Raw genomic sequence first — 22205 nt, 5'->3', positions numbered from 1 at the left:
TTTGACATTTTGTCACACTGTTATTTCTCATGCTTATACAAACCTTTGGTAGTTTCTGAATCCAGAATTTTTTGGTGGACTTCTGTTTCTTTTTGCATTTGTGACACATGTACAGCTCTGTCTCATCAAGCTCTTCCAGGTCTGTAAAACTGCGAAGACAATCTAGAAAAAGCAGATACATCAAGTGGTTTTTGTACCATGAAATACAACAAATACAGCATTATAGGTGTGCTCATCTGCTGCACCCATTCTAGTTATATCCATCTGAGCAGCAAAAAAGCTGTATAATGTTTAATACAATGTGTTGTAACATGCAACCTTCCCTGTTCCTGAAAGCAGCTAGAGGTAGTTTGAAAGAAATAAACATGCATTCCCAAAATCTCCATCTTCCAACAAGATTCCATCTAACATTCAAAAAAAACTGCTTTCAAACAAAGATAAATTATTTTCTAACATAGAATAGTCAACTTTTAAAACTTGTTTGGCTTTAGATACAAAATGAACAGACACAACAACAGGGTTTTGTTGCATATTTCATGATTTTCAGCAAGTCTATTCACAAGTCTGTGGAAAACTAACATCCTGTAAAAACCAAAGTCAGTACCAGTACTGCTGCCCAACCTGCAGGACTGCACTGATGTGGTTTAAATGCAGAAGCCCCAGGAGCCACCCTCACTGTGGGCATGGGCACATGTGTCCGAGGACAGAGCCCCAGAGAACACCCACAGGCAGCAGCACAGATCAGTGTCTGGGGGAGTGAACTACACTGGAAATGCTCTGATTAGAAAGAAAATCCTCTTGGGCCTGCTATGATTTCATCAGCCAGGCACTCTTACCTCGTAGCGTGCACATTGGTCCACCCTCTTGGTTTTTAGTACGTTTATTTCTGAACTGACTTGGAATATCTAGCGAAAGGTCTAGAAAAGCAATGATTTAAAAACAGAATTAGGGCTGAACAGAGCAATGCCTGGTCTTTTCAGGCTGACACGCTGGGTCTGTCATGTGACATCTAAATATATCAAGCTTCAGATTTAATTTTCTGCTCTAAGTCACACGGTATTTGGAACACAAGAGGCAGCATCTTACCTAGGAATGGGTCAAACTTTCTAGATTCAGTCCCACATATTAGGCAGTTGACTTCATTTTGAAGAATGCCTCCGAAAATGGCAGTGACAACAGTGGACGCTCCATTTCTAGACAAACCACATCAGAGAAGCAGAGTCACCCAGAGAGCCTGAGCTGAATCCCCAGCACTGTCCCGTGCTTGGTGCTCACACCTCCTGCTGTTGGCCAATGAAACAGGGGCTGGGTGCTCCCGGCAGAACGGGCACTGCAGCTGCCCAGGGCACCTCTCATGAATGCAGGGCCTACACTGCTTTATCCTGGGCCCAAAGAAAGGGGGACCTGGGGGGCTCTCAGCAGATGAAAGTGTTGTGCAGATTTCTATAGTCGAGCTGTACTGGATGCTCACACAGGTTCAGGATTTTAACCCTGTAATTAAGACTTCATCTGAAACAAAAATTCTTTCTTCTTTGGTAGGTCAAGCATATTTTTGTTTTAACGTTACACCCTTTCTTACATGTGCTTTTGACTTCTTTGAGCACATTTCTGCACTTCACTGCCAACAGCAGCTTAAGTTGCATTAAGGCATGATAAACAATGTGCAAGATCAGCATTGTTCTCTAATCTTTCATTACTCTCCTACTGAATTTTTCAGCAGATTATGTAATGGGTCTGCTTCTCACAGTCCAATTTAAAAAACACACAAATTTTAAGTTATGTTATTATACACTACTAAGGCTTGCAGAAACCTGTGTTCCTTGCCTGCACTCAACCCACATCTTTCCAGCTCATCCTGAGCAAGAGGAAACAGCTGCTCACAGGGACTGGTGCACAAGAAGAGAGCACTCACAGCCTGTTACTTCACTGGAAGCATTAAAGTGCCCTCACAGGAAGGGCAGCCTACCCCATTGAACAGCCTTTCTCAAGACAAATTTACATTAGATAGGTGAACAAAGGTTACATTCTTCTGGGATTTTGGCATCCAAAATAGTGACAAAACAAAATCAGTTTAGATTTCAAATATATGTCAATCCTACAAACATTTAAAGATTCTTCTGGGGGATTTTAAAGCATCAGCAACACAACATAAATGCAGTAAAGAGCACAGTCTGAATTTTGTTAGGCTTTCCCTAATACAGCATCTATAACACCCCGCATCTCAGGCCTGCTTACTCTGTCCTAATGAGTACAGAAGGAAAAACTCAAACTCTACTTTTCTGTAGGGAATTAAGGACCAAATGTGCAGGCTAATCTGACATCTTTCCTTCATGAAGCAAAATAAGGTTTTGTCTCTTGTGTGAGTTTCAATCTAAGAGAAAACACAGCTAGGAAAAACGTCAGAAAAAACAGTATTTTGAGAAATACAGAAAGAGGAGTCAAACACCCAAATTATACCTGTTTCAAGGTACACAGTAGCATGAAAACCAAAATTATGCACAAAAAAAAGCACCAACTATAACTGTGAAGTCATACATGAGATCATCTGCTAGAAAACTGACTGCAAGCAATAACTGCACTACTCAGTCATTTATCCAGGAGGTCTGCTCACAATTTAAACATCAAAATCGCTGGCCATTGCTTTGCTCCTGCAGCATTGAGGCTATCTATCACTCTAAGAAAATTATATTGTCTGGGAGAAGAAAGAATTCTGTGGGCTACAGAAAATACAGTTTTTTATTTCTGAAAGACTAGTGAATTAAAATGTCTTTACAACTTAGCCTGTATGCTCACTCACACCTATGAAAACTGCTGATCTAAGACACTTCCTTTTGAAAGGACACAGATTGTACAGAATCTTCATAACCTACAGTTTTGTACTGCCTAAAGTCAGAAGCACTGAAGAAAACTTAAAACAAGGAACGCTGAAATTCCAGAGCCAACACATGCAGACCCATGCAAAGCCATGAAGGCTTTGAAGAAAAGAAAAACCACTTCTTACATGCAACATTTGTTGCTTCCAGACAGGTTAGAATTTTCTTGCAAGATTACTGAACGTGAAACACCGTTGAAGCCACCCTGGAGTTCCAGGTGTAGATGGTCCAAAAGGTAACGCATGAACTCGTGGGCATCCTGCTGCTGGTATCCCCTGAAAAGGAAACAATAACAAAATTGCTTTAGAGGCAACACACAGCAAGCACCAGGGTCACAGGAATAAAACCTTTGCTTCTTTAATCCTACTGAGCAGACTTTCCATGTGTGCTTGGCTCCAGTCTCACAAGTGCTGTGCCATCAGCAGCAATGTTGCTCAATCACCATTATTATTTCATCACTAAGAAACCTTACCAAAAAGAACAGAGAAGCCATCGGGGTAAAACATGCCTTTTAAGTTATTTAGGCTGAATCATGCATCAAATTCAACAAACAGCTGCTGTTCACTTGCCATTAAGCTGCACACTGAGACAAAGCATGACAAGATAGGTAGTGAAATGCTGAAAGCTTTGTGCAACACTGCCCTGAGTATGTGCAAGTCACTGTGTGCCCAAGCTACAGAAATCCCTACACAGCAAGAGCTGGCTTCCCCTCCACCTCCTGCCTGTTCTCATGAGCTGCTTTATCAGGCCTCCCCTTTTCCACCTCACTGCCCCGCCTAAGTGCTGGCAATAACTGTCAGGTAGGAATGTCTGGGAGAGAAATACAAACGGGTTTATAAATGTGAGGGCTCAGGGCAGGGAACAATCCTGTAAGATTCATGGCACAGTACCCAGAAGGGGAGAGAAGTGCTAACAGACCCACTGCAACAGAAACATGCAATGTGAGGCTGATGTGCTTAGTGAGGAACACAGATGTGCCCAATGAGAGCATTGCTAAGAGATAACAGAACAAACCAAAAGTGTTCACCTTGTAGGATTACAGAAATGCTTTCTTCCAAACCAGCAGACTTAAAATAAATCAAGGAGTCTGTGTACAGACACATGGGCAGCACTGCCTACCTTTTCCACAGAAAACCCAGCAGCCAGAAACCCTGCTGTGCTTCAACAGGCCACAGTCCTGCACAGCCAAGGCAGGACTTACTGTCCCAAAGTTGCAAAGTAATTATATGTTTGTTACAATTGCTGGCATTAAACCTTCCTTCATTCTCAGAAGCTAAATGAAAGATAACTAACGGTATGAAGAACAGAATAAACAGATTTGTGTTGTTTGGGTAATTCATTAAACAGATGTATTCACAGCATCTTTTCAGCAGTGCTAGAGATATAACAGGTAAGAGAACATCTTTATTATGTGAGAACATGGAGCAATTGCAGTGGTTTTGCTTCACTAATCTGAGTTTTTCAGTTAATGCACCAATTAATGTGGTGGGTTTAGCACTGGCCAAATGCCAATGTACTCATTAGAATTATTTATTCATTTTTTTGCTGCAAGATAAGGATTAGGAGGAGAGCAAAGCAGACTCAAAACTTTAAAGGGCATAAAGAAATCTTTATTAACTAAACTAAAGGAAAAATATTAAGAAATCAGAATAAACCTTCACAACACTTCTCCTCCCTCCAACTCTTTCTTTTCTCTCTGACAATGTTAAGAGACAAAATGTGGTATTTTCAGTCAGTAATATTTTGATATTACTATCAAAATAATCTTTCTCCAGTTTACTTAGGGAGAGGAGTCTTTCTTGCCATGTCATGGAGATTTTTTCACAAGAAACAGTTCTTTCATGGCTTTAATTTTCACTAATAACAGCCACCTGGAAATTTACAATTGTAAAGTCTCTCCCACATTTGGTAGATTTTTCACAACTACTACCATGGGTCATTTCAGTTCATTGGGGTGCAATTTTAAGGATAAGCTGTTCTAGTACAGAGACAAAAATTTTCTTTATTTTTGAGAAATAGAGGTCTCTCCTTCTATCCCTGGGGCCAGGTTTTTCATTTTTTTAATTACTCTCTAAACTTTTCATCAAATTACAGCTACTTCAACATCTGCTTGCATTACTATTGGTGCTCCTGCTCATGGCTGTGGTGACAACACTACACCTCTCCAAGGCATTTCATGAGTTATAGGGAAAAAGAGTCTGATGTATTAATTATATCTCCATCATAGCTTTAAAAGAGAATTTTAACTTAAGATTAAGGCTTTTTTTTCCTCATTTAGGCTTTGGCTCTTTTTTCTTATCGATGTTGGTTTCTTCATGTTGTTCTTTTTATGTGCTTTAAATTTTCTTTTTTTTTTTTTGGTAGAAGTGGCACTGGCAGGTTTCTTTGTTTTCAAATGGAATTTTATAGCACTGAATGAGTAATTTTATTTGGGCTTTGCACTAGGAAATGGCTTTTTGTTGTTGGTCACATGGTTTCTGCCAGGCAGTGGCCACAGAGGCTCACAGCATTGCTTTCTGTGCTTCTGAATTGGGATTATGTTGTTAATGGTCATCTCAGAGGCACATTTCACTTTTTTAAGTGGTTTGACAGGGTGTCAATATTTAAAATTAGCTAGCTGATTGTTTTTGTCGGGTCCAAAGGAAGCTGTTAAGGTTTTTATAGGGAATTACTTCCATAGTTGGTGGATTTTTTCCTTAACTAAAAACCAAACTATGATAAACTACAACAGCAACTTACCTTCATCACAATATATCCTAACAGGTTTCAGTGCTCCTTTGGAAGGGGCTCAGGGGTCAGGACAGGGAGACCTTCCAGAAGAACAATACTTGGGTTTACTTGGGTAACCTTCTTTACCACTTTCTCTCTATTGTCTGTAAGTATGGGCCCAAAATGCTTATTAGGGACAGAATTTTTCTCTTCTAGTGCTTATATCATGTCCAGCTGGTGACTGCTGTATTTTGAGAGAATCAAGGAAGTTTCAGCCAATATGTTTGCATTGTATCTATCAGTCTGACTACATCATTTTCTTAGTGCAGCCAAGCCTGGGTTCAGTCAACACCCTGCACTTGGCACTTACCAACCAGTCAATAGCTGATTCCTCTGGAGCACTGGCTCAAAGGTACAACTACCACTGCTTCTCCTGTGAGATCGCATTCTCTCTGAAACTGCTGCATGTGGCAGAAGGGCAGAAGGAAAAAGCAAGCACTACTGACGAACAGAAAACTGTTGATCAAAGCAAAGATCCTTTTCAAAGCACATCTGTAGGGATATGGAAAGCTACACAGAGTGCATCCTGTGGATGCAATCCATTTTAGAGTAGGACACCAGTGATATGTGGTTGCAATCAAGAATACTATTATTTTTTAAAAAAAACTTACCTAAAATTTGGCATTATTTTCCAAACAACGTAAAATAAAGACTCTGGACTAAATGCAGTTTGGCTTCCTTGCCATAAAGCACAGAGTGTCTTTCTGAATTCTTCCACAAGTGAACTGTAAAGAAAGTAAGAGCTGGTGTTTAATGTGCATTTGTTTACAACCCTTAGAGGTTTACTAGTTCAATGGTACAAGTATCAGACATTAGCTGGGTTAAGACTGTAAATATCCTTTCCAGTAGCTTCAAAGACTTTATGTCTAAAATCCTACCCACAATGTTGAAGGCACACAGATTTGGAAAATTATATTTCAGATGTTCAGGATGGACTCATGTGAACACCTATGCACTGTTTGTCATTTTAGTGCAGACTGCTAACATCCTTTTAACACTTGCTCAAGCAACCTACAGATCATCAAACACTTACTCCTGAACTTTCTGTAGTAGCAGTCACAGTAGGTTGACTTGCAGTCACATCCTCATGGCCCTATTTTAGCTGGAAGTCAGGAGCACAATGTCTGCAGCACATACCAAGAGGACTCCTGACATGATTTAAGATGCCACAGTGCAGCACTCCCTGATGTACCTGACTGCCTCTCCCTGCAGCATCAGCCCTGTAACAGCGAGCTGCAAGTGACACGAGTTTCTTTCTTTGTAGACAACTATTTTCTGTGCCTTTGTCCCCTGTGAATTGTGCAAGATCAAAGGTGCCCAGTGACCCCAGCAGCCCAAACCTGCTGTTTCCTGCACAGCTGAGAGCTCACAAGGCACACACAGCTTACACATTGTTATCCCCCTGGCTCCTGGTGTGGTAAGTTCGCCGCCCTGCCGTCTTCCCATTCCTCAGCTCCACTGCAGGCAACTCTTTGAAGTAACAGCAAAACTGCTGAATGTTACTAGGAAAAATGAAATAAGAATGAAATCCTTAAAGGGCAGAGAAAAAGGATAATATTATGTATTCTGGAGCTTGTTCTTTGAAATGCATAAACACCACTTCATGCAGTGATACAGGATGGCAATTGCAAACAGTTCAAGAGACAAGAAACACTACAGCAAACACCTTCTGTCAGCAACTACGCAGATCTGCAAATATCACTGTCATCCCAGCTTCCTAAAATAATTACATTTTGGCTCTGCTTTGACTAAGAGATACCCTTCCAGAACGAGCTATCATTTCCTAACAACCCAGACTTGCATTTGCTGAGGAAGGTAACTTATTTTACTGGCCTTGGCACTCTCCTGGTCTGCCAAGGACACGGCACGTTTCCTCTGGAATGCTGTACCATAGGATGTACCTCACACCATGAAACACAACTTTATCAACCCATGCACACCCACTCCTGCAAATTCAGATACACCTCTGTCCAGTGGGAACATGCCAAATTCACCTGCCCAGTGTACAGCACACAAGCCCCCTGGGAGTGGTGGGAGAGCAGGGGAAGGTACCTGAGCGACTGAAGGATTGCATTCATGAAACAAGTGTTCCCCAGGTTCCGAAGGCCTGTGGCACAAAGGGCAGTGGTGCTTCCCTGGAATGAGAACAGGCAGGTTACAGAAACATTCATCACTGCTCCACCACATCCCTCCTGCAGAGCCAGCACTGTCGGATCAAGCACAGATCTGAACAACAACAACTACACTGAGTGCAGCTGCAGAGCTAAAGCAACCCCTCAGCAGCAGCTTCAACTGCCCTGAAGCTCCATCTTGACATGAAAACTTTCTTACTCATTCCTGTCAAGAGAAAACTGTACTACATCTTTTCCTGTGCAAATAAATCTAGAATAGGACAATACAGTTAATCACAGGCCCTTATTGCCAAGGATTTGTGTGTGTGTGTGTATGTTAAATAGTCACACTCCAATAGTGTTCAGTGAGAACTGAACAGCAATTTCCCTACAGTGCCTTTGGAAAATTAAAGTACCAGTCCTCATCCATGTTCTCCCATGTCTAATACACACAGTAAGGCCACCTCCAGGTTGTTTTTAAGTCACCAGTGTGAGTCTCAGTGGGATTCTGTGGTGGCCAGAAGGGTTTTTGAAAGACAAGACAACAACATTTATTTGGGAAATAAACAGTCAAGTTAGACTGTGCAAATAAGAGGAAAAAAGAGAAGCAAAATACACATCATTTACAGCCCAGAACAATGAACCCACAGATGTGCCTGCTTTTCACCAAATTATCTCCAGGGTGGGTGGGAAGGAAAGGGAAGAAAAATGTGGACAACACTGCATTTATGATTCTAGAATCTGCAACATTTGGACACATTCCACTGTCCACAAAATACCACACTGGAAGTTCATCAAATTTCTGGGCATTCTTCATTATTCTAACAGAATTTAAAAGCTGGGCTTTTAAAATCTTTTAGTATCTCAAAGTGCAAACACCACAGCGTCCTGAGCACATTCTTTTCTCTCTTGCCCCAAGTGCTACAGCACAGCACTGATGCAGCATTGCCCCTGCAGTTCAAGGGAAGCTTCAATAAGCCAGCAATAAAAAAGAATCTGTTGTTAGAGGCAATACTGAAGTATTAATAAAACTGACAAAACAGCAAAGAGTAGGAAGAATAAAATAAGCATTTAGTTCAAGCTTTGTAAGTCTGTCTTGTCCTTATCTAAATGTTGCCTGGAATTTTTCTTTTGGTTTTTACTGGCTTTCAGTTTTCCAAACAGAAATGATGCTGTCTACTGCCATAGCAAGAAAGCCCTGCTATTTCTCCTAGGCTTCCTCAATCTCTGCAAGACTGGGACAGTGCAGGAAGTGCAGACAGCACATTCAGACAACCCTGAACTGACTGTAGTAGTGCATCTTTTAAAGTAGCTAAACCCCTCCAGACTTTGCCAACAGCAACCAACTGCTCTGCTCCACCCCAGTTGTTCCTCTGGCTGAAGGAGCTGCTGCTCCAGCTGCTTTTGGTGACACTGCTGTCCCACAGCCCAAAAGCTCTGCTCCATCTCTCCCCCATTTTCCCAAGGGTGAAAATGAACCAGTTGAATAAGCTGGGTCAGTATCTCCCCTCTCCATCCTCAAATTCTGGAAGAAATTATGAAAACTGCCGTAATCCAATCTGCACAACAGAGACATCTGACTGGCGACATTCTTTGTTTGGAAGAAATGATGCAGCCCTTCGGCCATCTAGCCAGGGCTGGATCCTCCTCTCCTGGGTGCTATCCTGCAGATCTGAAGTTAAAATAGCAGGAAGATGAAATGAGGAGAAGAAAAGCTTAAAAACAGTCCAGAGTTCATCTTGAAAGCAAGTTTTCTTTAAAAAACTGGTAACATTTTTTACTTTTTCCTAACAATTACTCTTAGCCTCCCTCAAGAATGTACCTCCTCCTTTGCCTTCTGCACCTGGGACAATAAAAACCCAAAAAACCAGAAAACGACAAAAGCTCCTTATTTGCTCAGAAAACCAAAGCTCTGTCTTGACATGAAACCCTTCTAAAGCCCAGGAAGGCTCAGTCTACACCAGCAGAAATGCAGCAGAGCATCAGCCATGTTTCTGTGTGAAAGGGCTTCTCAGGTGTGTGGCCAGATGATGCTAAAGAGCACCAAGAACAGTTTGGGTCTAGGCCAACCATAAACCTCAGCTGGTTTACAAAAACTCTTTTAACTCACTGTACCAGATCTGTTGTACTTACATTTACTTTCAATAACTTGCTGTTCAGAGATGAGTTTTCCAATAGTTTTCTTTTCCTATGTCTGTCTGATGTAAAGGCTGAACTGTTGGAAAACAATTGTAAGTGGTTATTTACCAGAAAAACAATGTATTGTGTGGAATGGACCAGAGAAAATCAACTCATGTTCAACAAAGTGATTCCATCTGTCACCAGTTGTCACTGACAGCAAACAGGCTCCCCATTGCTGCAGTATGAAATTGGCTGCACCTCCCTCAGGGCACAGCCCCACAGCCCTCCAGAAAGTTTGTGTAGGGTGTTCTGCTCAGGGATGTGTGCCTTCTAGAGTGGCCTTAGTAGCAGCTACTTGTCATCTAAAATATTCATCCTTCTCCTAGGTCAAAGAAATTAAGTTGTTCTGTCAGGAAAATCATCCAAGCCTTTAAAAATACAACTTTAAAAAAATCACAACAAAATTAAGTTACCAAAAATCAAGAATATGTGGAATGTTAGTACTTGTGTATTATAACTGACTTCTCCTACTCAAAGAAAAATACATGAAGTTCTAACATTTGTGTAACACTAAGTTACAAAAATAATTGCTTAGTCTTTTGCACATCAATGGAAATTAATGGCCCCTCAATTAAACCAGTTGATGACTTCTCTTTAATTTGATGCTGAAATCATAGCTTGTTTCAAGGTTTGGTTGGTAGGTTTTTTCCTTTTCCTTTCTTTTTTATTAAAATGCCCTCCAAGCATTCAAAAAGTACCATTACACAGAATGGAAGCCTGCATTGTATCTTTTCCCTCCCAAGAAGTTACATTGCTTGGATGTTTCCAATTCACTTCTCATTATACTTAAACATCTTTACATCTCATAATGTACTGACAAGGCCATCAAAAAAGGATGGAAAATAATGCAAATATTAATATAACCTACCAAGTAATTGATACCCTTAACTCAGGGAGCATCCAGAGATTCCCCAGATCACAGGAATTTCGTAGCAGGAGTCCTGTGTCAGCTCAGGGGCATTGTGATGTACATGGAAGCACTGAACACACCCACATTTCTGCCTGGCATTAGGTAAGATTTTCAGGCCAACTGTGCAAGCACTTTTTGCTCTCTAGGACTGGCCACAGCACATATGCCACCAGGATCAGATTATCTGCTTTACAGTGGAACAGCACCAGACAGGGACAAAGGAAAAAATGTCTCTCCTGTGCACTTCCAAGTTCATAAGTCTTCCTAATCTTTTTGCCAGCAAATCAAACTGTACAATTAATATGAAGACTACTTCCACCTGCACTTATTGAATTTCTCAGATAAAAAAAAACTTATTCTGGTTTTTTGACAAAATTCTGACAACAGAACAAGAGATACAATCATGATCAATCAAATCCATTTGTTCTGCACCTCTGCTTCTCAGTGATGAAAAGGTTTTTGAACACAGTGTCAGATACACAGAAGGATTAAGACAGATGTAATTAGATACATATACACATATGAAACAAATACCACTTCCATGATGCACTATTACAAGTCTGCCCAAGGCAGTCTGGGTGCAAACAAACTACTTACTTTTCCAAGTTCTGTAGGTGCTCTCTGACCTTCTGTACCAGGCCCAGCTTGGTATCATTGACTACAAAATCATCACAACGATAACTGCAAGAAAAACACTTTTCAGAATATGCCAAGCACCTCAGTGAAGCAGATCAAACCACACAGGCCTATGTGTGGAAAGCACCAAAGGGATCCAGTGAAAGATTATGAGAACTGGGGAGCACAACACCTCACACTGAGCTTGGTTCCCTCCAAGAAATCCCCTCCAGCAGAAGAGGGTACAGGAACCATCTTATTACATGGGTTTTCTGCTAGGTTAGTTCTTTATTATAAATCAAAAGCATGATGTACTGCCTGGCCCAAGGCAAAATTCTGAAATAGTGTAAGGAAAAGCAGACTTAGAGTAGTCTATCCACAGATTCATCAGAAAAGATCAACTGACCCCTAGTAAACAGAATACAAAGCTTTTATTAATTTTTAAACTATTTTAACATTTTAAGTTATCACTGAAACCTGAAGTGCTGAACAGATATATACAAAACATAAAAGTCTGTGCTACTGAAAAAACACCAGGGAAGATGATGGACTAAGAGATCGCTTGAGTGTTCCAAAGTCAGTCCAGAAGTCTGTGGCAACTTGCACCTCGTGCTTAACCACAAATATCATTGAATCACTCAGCAGTTTCTGTACATACTGGGAAGTGTCAAATTACAGCTTCAAATTTTGGCAGGCAAGTGAACACGTGAGGAAAACTAACTTTGGATATGTTTAATATCAGAACTGTAGCTATGTCTCTCCTTTCCCTTTGGCACACGAATGACTCAAATGCAAAATACATCATCATCATCATCACCTCAGGCTGTTCCTCTGCTGGAGCAGATACACATTTGCTTCCTAATTCAATGAAGCTACTGACTTCAGGCACAACTGGAATTCCCAACACTCTTTGTGCATAAATCTGCAGGTATTGCCAGGGTTACTACGAACTCTACATTCTTGAAAAGGCTACAGAGTTGAGAAAGTAAAGGTCCTTGCCACTGAATGGAGCCCCTAAGATCAGTGTGTTCAGCACCTCTGATTTTTCCCTCTAAGAAGAGAAATTACCCTGATGCATCTCAAGACAGTCAAACATTGCAGGCAGCAGTTATGGTGTGGCAGCAGCTCTGGCCACAGACAGAAACACAGCTGTGCTAGGCATTGTCCTGGGCAAGGCTGAGAGCAGATCAGAGAAAAGAATGAGAAACAATTCTTATCTCCACTTGCTGCACCTGCTGCTGTGAACATGTGGAACGTGTTATGGAGATTTGTTTACCAAAGGGTGGTTTCTTAATTGGCCACTGGTGATGGTGTTTGGATTGAAGGACCAGTTGGCTCCATCTGTATCGTGACTGTCTGTAAGGGCAATGGGTTTCCTAATAAGCACAGTAAAATAAAGTGATTGATCAGCCTTCTGGAATCATGGAGTCAATGCTAATTACTACCCAGATGGGGGCCTGTGACAACATTATGGGTACTTACACAAGATCTAGAAATTAGTAAGATCACCAGTATTTCTTCTTTTACATTTTTAAAGATGGCCACAGACCAAGTTAGTTTGGGAGGGAGAAGTCTGTTAATATGCTTATTTTTCAGCCACATCTCAGACAGTCCTTGTCAGCTTTTTCAGCTACCTACAGGAACCTGGTGAGGCGCTCCTGCACTGGGCACTGCCACAGGAGGCAGCTGTCAGGCCCAGGCAGCCAACACAGTGTGGGACTGCTGAGCGGGGGCAGCTGCCCCAGCACAGCCACACTGCCACTAATGCTGGAGCTACTGCTGAGAACACAGGGGATGGAAGCAGGTACGAGCTCACTGAAACCTTCAATGAGAACTTATTGCTGAAAGATAATTTCATTGCTCCATGCCCTGAAGATGACATTAACCTTATTTTTACACACCACTTTAGTACATGCCCCAAGATGGAAGAATAAAAACAAATACATTAGTAAATGTCAGGGTCCTTCCAACACTGGAAAAGTAATTTAAAGTTTCACTTAGAATCAAGACAATCTTCTATTTCTCTTTTTAATAGACAGATTTTTTAAAAACCTCTCTTGCAACACTGAGGATTCAGCACAACTATTAGAAATAACAGCATTATCTCCAAACTATTTTGGATAAACAAAGTAAACGGATTTAGAAGTAGTTAATGTTTCAGTAACTTAAATTTGCTAAGCCCACACACCTTAAGGGTAAACTGCTGAGAAATTACATCCTATATGTGAAGCTGCCATTCAAAACAGCTGCTTAATTTATGATCCTCAGGATTACTGCAAATTAACAAATACCTTTTTTGGATACAGTAGCTACAGCAACAACACAGAACAAATTCTATACCTTGCAGAGGGTCCCTTATATGGCTTGGCACAGTATTTTCCTCTATACACTCTATTTTTAGTACCTCTGCTACTTCCAAGACCAAGCGTCCTTTGCTTCTAAAATGGCATTAAGCCAGTGAATATATGCCCTGCTCTGGGAACATGAGTGCTTACTGCTGTTACAGGGCTTAGGAGGGACAGAACTTCATGCTGTGTTTAAAAGCCCTGACTAGATTTGAAGAATTTAAAGGAGAGGAAAAATTAAGAAAAGGTTTCCTTAGTTATACCAACACCTTATGTGAATCAACAAAGAGCTCAGGTTTTACTGTCTGGATAAAAGGCTTTTTACTCTTATTTTCACTGATTGTAGAATGCAAAACAATAGGACTAAGCAACCTCATTTTCCAATGCTCATGGCACCAGCACAGTAAGTCTGGTTTCTTTTTTAAAGAGAACCCTCTTCACAGAGACTAAAAAAGAATGTTTCTAAGTCCTTGACAGTTGGTTATTTTTACACCAGCCAGGAATACACACACACACCCCTGACAGCTGTGTCCCTTTAAGGGGTAACAAGGAGGGTAATGGATGAGAAATCTGACCTGCAAACTGTGTCTGGGATTAAATGAACACAGGAAACATATTATGCAAATATATCAACAGGGGAGCCTTTCTTCTTCAGTGCCAACTGTCTGTGCACTAGCACAGAGAAAACCAATTTACAAGAGTCCTCTTTCAGGAAAGTGGGGCTCTTACATGTATCATTTTACTTCTCATGCACAAAAAAACCCCTAACACAGAATGAGAAAGCACCCTCTGACAGTTTGAAGACAAAAAAGATCTGTACTTCTTGCAAACTCTTTGTGTGTAGTACTTTAGAACTAACTGAAAGGCTGATTACCTCCAAAAAGTGGGATTCAGGACTCTCAGCAGCTAAGGTCTCAAATATAATTTAGTCTGAGTGTTTAGTATTGCACCTTTTGTCTCAAAAGCGACCAAAGAATCGAGAGCTGTACTCTTGTAACAAAATATTAACAAATTCTCTCAGCTTTTCCACTGGTAAAACTGAGCAGCTGAATAGGAGGACTGAGTAAGCAAAGAACAAAACCCTCTGCAGAGACTGCATTACAGGTTATGGCATGGCCAAAGGAAGGCAAAGGATCAAATGGTGCCTTCTCAGAAAGCCCATACAGGCCTGTTCACTGATACCATCATGCAAGCCAAGGAACACAGTAAACTGGGATCCATAAGATAAAAATGGAGTAAGAGCATCATGCTCAGCTTTGTGCAGTAAACAGAACTGCACACAAAAATATAAAAGCCAGCACTGCATCAAAATATCTGCATTATTTGTACAGTAGAAATAAAATTCAATTAAGTCTTAGGATGGTATTTTATTGACTTTCAAATTATTGAGGCAGCCCACCCTGGTAGCATAAAATATTCATCTTTATATAAAGGTTCACTTAAAAGAACCACCATGGCATAAACTCAAGACTGCCTACTGGATTCATGTCTACCCTGCAGTTCCCAAATAGGCTTTTCAAAGCTATTGAAAGCCCATTCACTCCCCACAATACCTAATTATGTCTCAAATTTAGCCAACTATTAGCTTTAACTGGCAGCAGCCTCCACAGTACTGTCCAAAATAAAGGGGGAAAAGTTGATCTGGTTGCCTTCTGTTTCATCTTTAAACTTCTGTGCTCATTTCAACTGGGCACAGTAACAAATTCAAGTATCTTTCCCTGATTATCATGTGGGAAAAACCTGAAATATCCTAAATGAAAGCAAAGATTAACTGCTTTTGAAATTTGTTCACCTTCACATTAGCACAGGAGTTATAATTTGCTGGTGAATTACCTACACAAGAGGAACTCCCCAAGGCAAAGCTGGCTACAATCAGTTGCAGTTCACCCACAGATGCCTCAGCCCTCAGTACAGCAGAGACACGACACGCTGCAGTGCTCCCCTCTGTGCTCCCACAAACACCAGCTCCCCAGGAGCAGGGCTGGGCTCAGCAGCCCCTCCCACAGCCCCGGTCTGGCTGCTGGCACTCTGCAGTGCCCACACACTGCAGGCTTTGGGATAAGGTCAGCAGGGTGCTCGGGCTTGCTGCTGTAACTCACCAAGCCTCAGCAAGTTCACAACACTATTTGTCATAATGGAGATATAATCAAAGACTTCAAATACCCTGCTAAAATTCCTCCACAGATTATTACCTTCAGAATGACTGGAAGACAGGTATAATTCAAACAAAACAGAAAGCCACAACAGAGAACTCAGCTGCTAGCAGTATTGATTGGGAAAGTGAAACTAGCTTCTCATAGCTGTTGCAATGCTGGTAACCTGTGCAAATTTACCCCTTGGAAAACTTGTCTGTTTTCTCAGGTATTCACACAGGAGCAGATAAAAATGCCAGTGATTAAAATAAAATGCAAACAAAGCAAAATTCCCCTACATCACAAAGCTACTCAAACCTTTAGTCTATGCTTAAATACCTACAGCTGCTTCCACCATCTAAGGAGTTTTTTAGTTGCTCTGAACAACATTTCTTCAGGTGGAATCACATAACTGGGGTTTTACTTGCAGGGGATAAAAATATTTGTTACAGAGGCATGCCTCATAAAGCTACTTCATAAAACAGACTTTTTTTCCTTAATGAACTACCCAAAAGACACCCAGCTATTTGAATAAAATACCCATTAGAGCAGCCACATATCCAGTAATTTTACAAGACTGTAACAGGGATTTCCCTGAGATTTACACTGCTCAAATCCTGCTCTGCCACACTGCACAAGCAGCAACACACGGGAAACCATGGGGCAGCTGCAAATGGGGAAGCACCTGTCAGCAGGTCTGCCAAAGGAGGAAGAGGATGGAGGATGCTGAGGCAAAAAGCAGAGCTTTCCACTGACTCCCAGTCTTTGCCCTCTGTACAAGGACCATGGGGAACGCAACATTAGCAGCATCAATATTAAGTTTCCCTAAACAGTGCATATCACACTGCAAGAGCCCCAAAGAAGGAATCAGCCCAGGCCACTGTGCGGTTCCAAGAAACATTTCTGATTGCTTTCCTTACTCTTATTAGAGACTTGATGCTGCTTCCCAACAGGATCAGCCACTTTCCCAGACTCACAGAAAGTACAGGCACAAACACAACTCGAGTTCAGATCTCTAGGACAGTGTAATCTCTAGTGTAATAGTTTACCTTCTGAATTCTGACAAATAAAGGACATGTGAAAGGCTCACCAGCTTGATGGAAGGAGCAACACCAACCAAACAGCTTTTGCAATTAAGAGGTTTGGGTCTCCACATACCCCAAAGCAAAAAGAAACAACTCTTAACCCCATAGCACTTATTTCAGAAGGTTTCTTCTCTGTTTGAGACAATTGACATGTGAGAGTTTAGTTATAGCCAGTAACTCTACAGTGCTGCAATACACACGGAAAAGCAGAGTGTTCCAAAAAGACAGGTCTGGAAAGCAAAAGATGAAATGCTCAAAAATGTGTGTAATATAATACTGCACAAGAGTCTGATGTTTTCACCTTCTAGTATATAAAAAGTTGTCAAATTACAGTGTTTAAACCCTTACCAGTATGTACTGTAACTACTGCAATCCATACACACAGTATGCTGAACTTTCTCCTGTTTTTCTGTTTTCTTATGATTGGTCATAGGAATCTGTGCATCTTCATAATGCTTTTTTGCATGGCCATTCACATATCTAAAATAAATGTAAAAGAAAGACGTTTATACTTTTGAAGAGCTAATAAATTTTTTTTATTAAAAAAACAGGAACAAAAAAAGGCATCCAATATTTACCACAGCATTAAAAAGACAATTGATTTGTGTGAAAACACTGGCCAAATCTTCTACTGTTTTCCCCCTTTAGTCTCTCCTGAGGTTCAACCTGGCCCCTCCATCTCCTTGACCAAATCCCAGGATCTGTGCTCCTAACAGATTAATGCACTTCCACAACCGAGAAAATCCTGCACCCCCTTTTCCCACACCTGCAGTGCCCTCAGTTCTCTGTGCTGCCTTCACACACACTCCTCTTACAGCTCCACCTTTTCTCCCCCAGCACTTGTATTTGGGATCCCTTGAACAGAGAGCAGGCTCCCATTTTCAGCTTTCCCACTCTGCAGCATGATTCAGTGTTACAGACATCGAGTTCATGACCTTGTTGTTACGTAAGGGAATAAGAAATCTAAAATCCTGCAGCTCTTTTGCTGACACAATGAGCATTTTCATGCTCAAAGTTTGATATACAGGAAATTAAGCACTTTTAATTAAAAAAAAAGAGCCCTAAGGTGTATTTTATTTTCTCATTCAGTTATTTTCCATTCTCAGGATGGGAGGTGTTTGGAAAGACAAAGAAAACCTGCATAAATAACTGACTCAATATCTACCAACTGCACATAAAGGCTATTTGGAGACAGTAGTAATTTTTTTAAGATTAGTAGCAATTAAAATATTCCAATTATTTATTGCACACCATGAAATATCTCTCCCTCTCTTAGCTGCCACCAAGAATAAATTTATTAAGTAGGTAAATAGAGGGGGAAAAAGGGTCAGTGTCAAAAACTCTTAATAGGACACATTATTACAACTGTAGCCCTTAGTGATACCCAGATCAAACAACCAAAACCTGGAGTTTCATTCAAACCACTTTCAAAGACAAAATCACTATGTGTAATGATGCTTTCCCAGAATAACAGCACACCAGCCCAGATGTTACCCAACAGAAGAAGTCATGTTCACACCTCAGACACTGCCAAATGTCAATACTGACTGCATTCCAGTAATATGTGCATCTCAAACATTTATGTAGCAGCACATTTTCTACAATTATCCTGACTTATAAATAACAGCATTGACTATACAATTCCTTCACAATTTATTTGGTGTACTTCAACTAATACAGACACCAAGGTGAAGTCAGAAGGAATTCTGATGGCAGCCACTCCTTACGTGCTATGGCAATAACTTTAGGTCCAAAACTACCCTGCAGTACATTTAAGCTATTTTCAGTCTCAGCTAAATAGTTGCAGTTTTTCTCAAAATAAGCTGTGCCAACTTGTGGCTTTGCAACAACTCTTATGTGTTCATCTTATCACAAAAGAAACATCTTCCACAGAATGGAACTTGACAATAACCCACTAAACTATCAGCTCTCCACACACTTTTGGAACTGCGCAATCAAATGTATTGCCCATTTTACTTTAAAAACCCAATGATATAAACGCCCCATATCTTGAATATAATCTCTGGACTCTCCTAAAGTAGCAAAGAACCATGTTAAGCATAAACATACCATGTTAAAGGTTTATTTCAAGGAAATTTTGAACTAACTGCCTCAGAGTGAAGCAACAAAGGGGAAAGATAAAGGTGTGATTAGATTTGCACACTAACACTGTACCCACCTTCCACAATGGACACTCGAACACGTCAGACAGACCCAGGGACTTTTATTTGACCGGCACACTAGAAAAGATTTAAAAAAAAACATGTCAAACAAATGAAGTCTACTTGATTTTAAAACACAATATCAGAACGACAAAAACACTGGCAAACCTTCCAATTTTTTCTTCTGAACACAGAATAAAAAGCTATGGCACTTCTGTTTCATAAAACTTGTTCTACAAGAAACCATTTTACAGGAGATATTGCAAGAAGCATGGCAATCTGATAAGGCAGCACACAGAATAAATTACTGGGCAATGCATGCTAATACAGACCATTTATACCATGTGAATTCCTACACTGCAGTGCTGATACAGAATTTATCCATAATGATTTCACCCTCAGTCCTGCACAAGCAGCTGAAAGGTTAAAATGTAACACCAGTGCTGCACTTCACAATCTACTCAGGACACCAGAAGAGCTAAGTTTTTGGCTGTCACATTTTAAATCTAGAAAATTTAAAGTATGGATATTTTAAGCTAAAGCACTTAAACAAACAAACAAAAAAACCCCCAACCAACCTCCCCCCCCCCCAAAAAAAAAGGCAAACACTAAAAAACGATGGCCATCCCAGGGTAGGGATATTCCAACTCTAATTCCAACCCAGGAGATCACTGAAAGAGAGCTATGAAATACAACACTTAGATTGGAATGAAATAAAATTGTTACCAACTATCCATTACCACAGAATTAACAAAAATATTATTACACTTCCAAATACCCAACTAATATTATGAGAAAAATAAATAAAATGCAAAGTACGTGACTACAAGGCCAGAAAACAAAAATAAAATACAACTTCGATTATCCCCAAAATACAAACGTGTTTGATACCACACCCACAAATTTTACACCTCATAAATTCCTGCTGCTTGGAACAGCCAGTGAAGAGTCACAGAGGAAAGAAAAGGCATTGGGAGCTTGAGGGTCTGAGGCCAGGGGGTAGAAAGACAAAGAGAACAGGACTGACCCTGGCTGTACATGTAAATGACTTATGTTGTTATTCACTGTGGGAAAGGTTGAGAACCCCCCTCCCTTTCTTAAAACAAGAACTGAAGCAGCACCGAAGCTGCTCCAGGACAGGATCATCTGAGCAGGCTAATTCAGGACTTCTAGCAAAACCCAAAATACAGCTCACCAAGCTACAAACCACGGTACATAGTCTTGGATCTCAACAGTTTACTATCAGAGAAAACCAAGTTAAGAAAAGTGGTTTCTTGACCAAATTAAATGTTCATTTTTAATGGAAGGGGTCAATTTTGATTCAGCAGAGAACTGGCAAGCTTAGCTATTTAGAAGAGCTAATACATTTTTCCACTACCAGATTTTACCTTTTTGATTTAAATCGGATGGGGGAAAAAAGAGTACACTGCTTTTTAAACAACTGTTTTCTGCATTTGAATTTATTATTACAAATAGCTGCTGCATTTCAATTCAAAAGCTAAAAAACCAAGGCACGTATAAAATGAGAAAGTTGCAGTGTTATGTGGGGGGGAAAGGCACATTCTCCAGAAAGATTTTATGAAGTAACTTCTTCAAAGTCTTTAGTCAAGACTCCAGAACTGCTTCCTTCAGCTACTTTACTGGAGAAACAGATTTTCTCACAGGTCTCAGTTATCTGGCATTGGTTCTGCAAAACCCAACTTTTCTATTTCTAAAGCTGCTTATTCCCACAGCTGTGATGGTCATCTTGCAATAGAGAGAGGGCAGCCAGGCAGAGCTGCTTTGGTTTACATTTCAACTCAGGAACATGGAAGAAGCTTGTCTAATTTGACCAAAACATTACCAAGAAACCAAAAATTTAACACTGGCAAACAGAAGAGAAAGGGAAGATCCTAAAAACAGCTATGACCAATTAAAAATGAGCTAAAGGAACCACTGGTCTATCCTGATACAATATTATTTGCTTGAATTTACAAACAACAATGTAAAATATTAACCAGAAGGTAAGAAAAAGAAGCCAAAACCATTCATGCACTTAATCTGTGTTTAAGTGCTGTTTGAAGAAAGCACTACTTTACACTTTCCAACCAGGAACACAAAAAAGATCTTCCTAGGATTAAAATCCTAGCAGAATTTCCCACTGTGAAAGAACATGTTTGCTTTCACTATGTTATCATCCATGCAGGGAACTGGTTCTCAACCAGTAGGTCAAAGCATTATGATGGAAACTATTACTCCTACTTTCCACCCCTACCAGACAATTACCATTTCACATTCAGGTACTTTAAATACCTGTACTGCTTGTTTGTCAAGTGTTAAATTATACTGGAGGAGTGCTCATTCTGCAGGTTTAAGTGTTCTGAACAAAGCCAGCAAACAAGTCCAACCTCTGCACAAAACCAAACAAAAATCACATACACTAAAATTTTCCATCTTTCCTATCAGGGAATAGGAAAAGATGGTTCATTTGTTTACTTTAACTTTTAGGAAGAACTTTGCCCCAATTGCATCACATCAGAAATGTGCAGTTTATCTTCTGCACAAACATCTCCACCCACAATGAACTCACACCACATGGAAGTGACTCCCACTAAGATTAAACACAGAATCCAGAGTTAAATCTGTGACCTCCAATTGCTCTGTTCTGCTGCAGATTGCATTCTGGATTTCTCTGAGGCTGGCTCAGCAGATAACTGCATTGAAGGCTGGCTCTCCAGGCATTCCTCAGTTCAGATCCTGAAGCAGTTCTCATCTTCCTACTTCATAAATTAAATTAGACTGGAAGTTTCAGGCATTACTTAGGACTTTATCAAGACAGCCACTATGGAACGCACAGCAAAATCACAGCCACTGTCCAGAACTACTCCTAACCTAAACTAGAGGTAGACAGTCTGGCTTCATGTATAAAGACACTGCACATTATTCCTTTCAGATGGGGTACTGACATGAATACAGTAAGCTTCAAAGTAGGCCAAAAGTGAGAGAGAGTGATCCACAGCAAATCCCTTTTCAATTTGAAGAA

The 22205-nt window shown here is 40.5% G+C and overlaps 1 protein-coding gene across 3 annotated transcripts in view; it reads right to left on the bottom strand.

Moving 5' to 3' along the window:
• Positions 1 to 22205, bottom strand: part of USP3 (ubiquitin specific peptidase 3) — a 44458-nt gene that overhangs the window by 4590 nt on the left and 17663 nt on the right. For all 3 annotated transcript variants that reach the window (XM_005487812.4, XM_026793923.2, XM_014267623.3), the window contains exons 2-12: positions 19201 to 19261; positions 17370 to 17501; positions 11442 to 11525; positions 9887 to 9968; positions 7695 to 7777; positions 7031 to 7144; positions 6254 to 6367; positions 3002 to 3148; positions 1087 to 1193; positions 837 to 917; positions 44 to 162 (exon numbers count right to left, since the gene is read on the bottom strand). In XM_005487812.4, coding sequence (XP_005487869.1) covers positions 44 to 162; positions 837 to 917; positions 1087 to 1193; positions 3002 to 3148; positions 6254 to 6367; positions 7031 to 7144; positions 7695 to 7777; positions 9887 to 9968; positions 11442 to 11525; positions 17370 to 17501; positions 19201 to 19261 — 1124 coding nt within the window. The remainder of the gene's footprint in view (positions 1 to 43; positions 163 to 836; positions 918 to 1086; positions 1194 to 3001; positions 3149 to 6253; positions 6368 to 7030; positions 7145 to 7694; positions 7778 to 9886; positions 9969 to 11441; positions 11526 to 17369; positions 17502 to 19200; positions 19262 to 22205) is intronic.

Source organism: Zonotrichia albicollis, chromosome 11 (genome assembly GCF_047830755.1).
Source record: "Zonotrichia albicollis isolate bZonAlb1 chromosome 11, bZonAlb1.hap1, whole genome shotgun sequence".
Classification (NCBI taxonomy): domain Eukaryota; kingdom Metazoa; phylum Chordata; class Aves; order Passeriformes; family Passerellidae; genus Zonotrichia; species Zonotrichia albicollis.
Note: the sequence above shows the minus strand (reverse complement) of the source record. Positions and strands in the feature narration are given on the sequence as shown.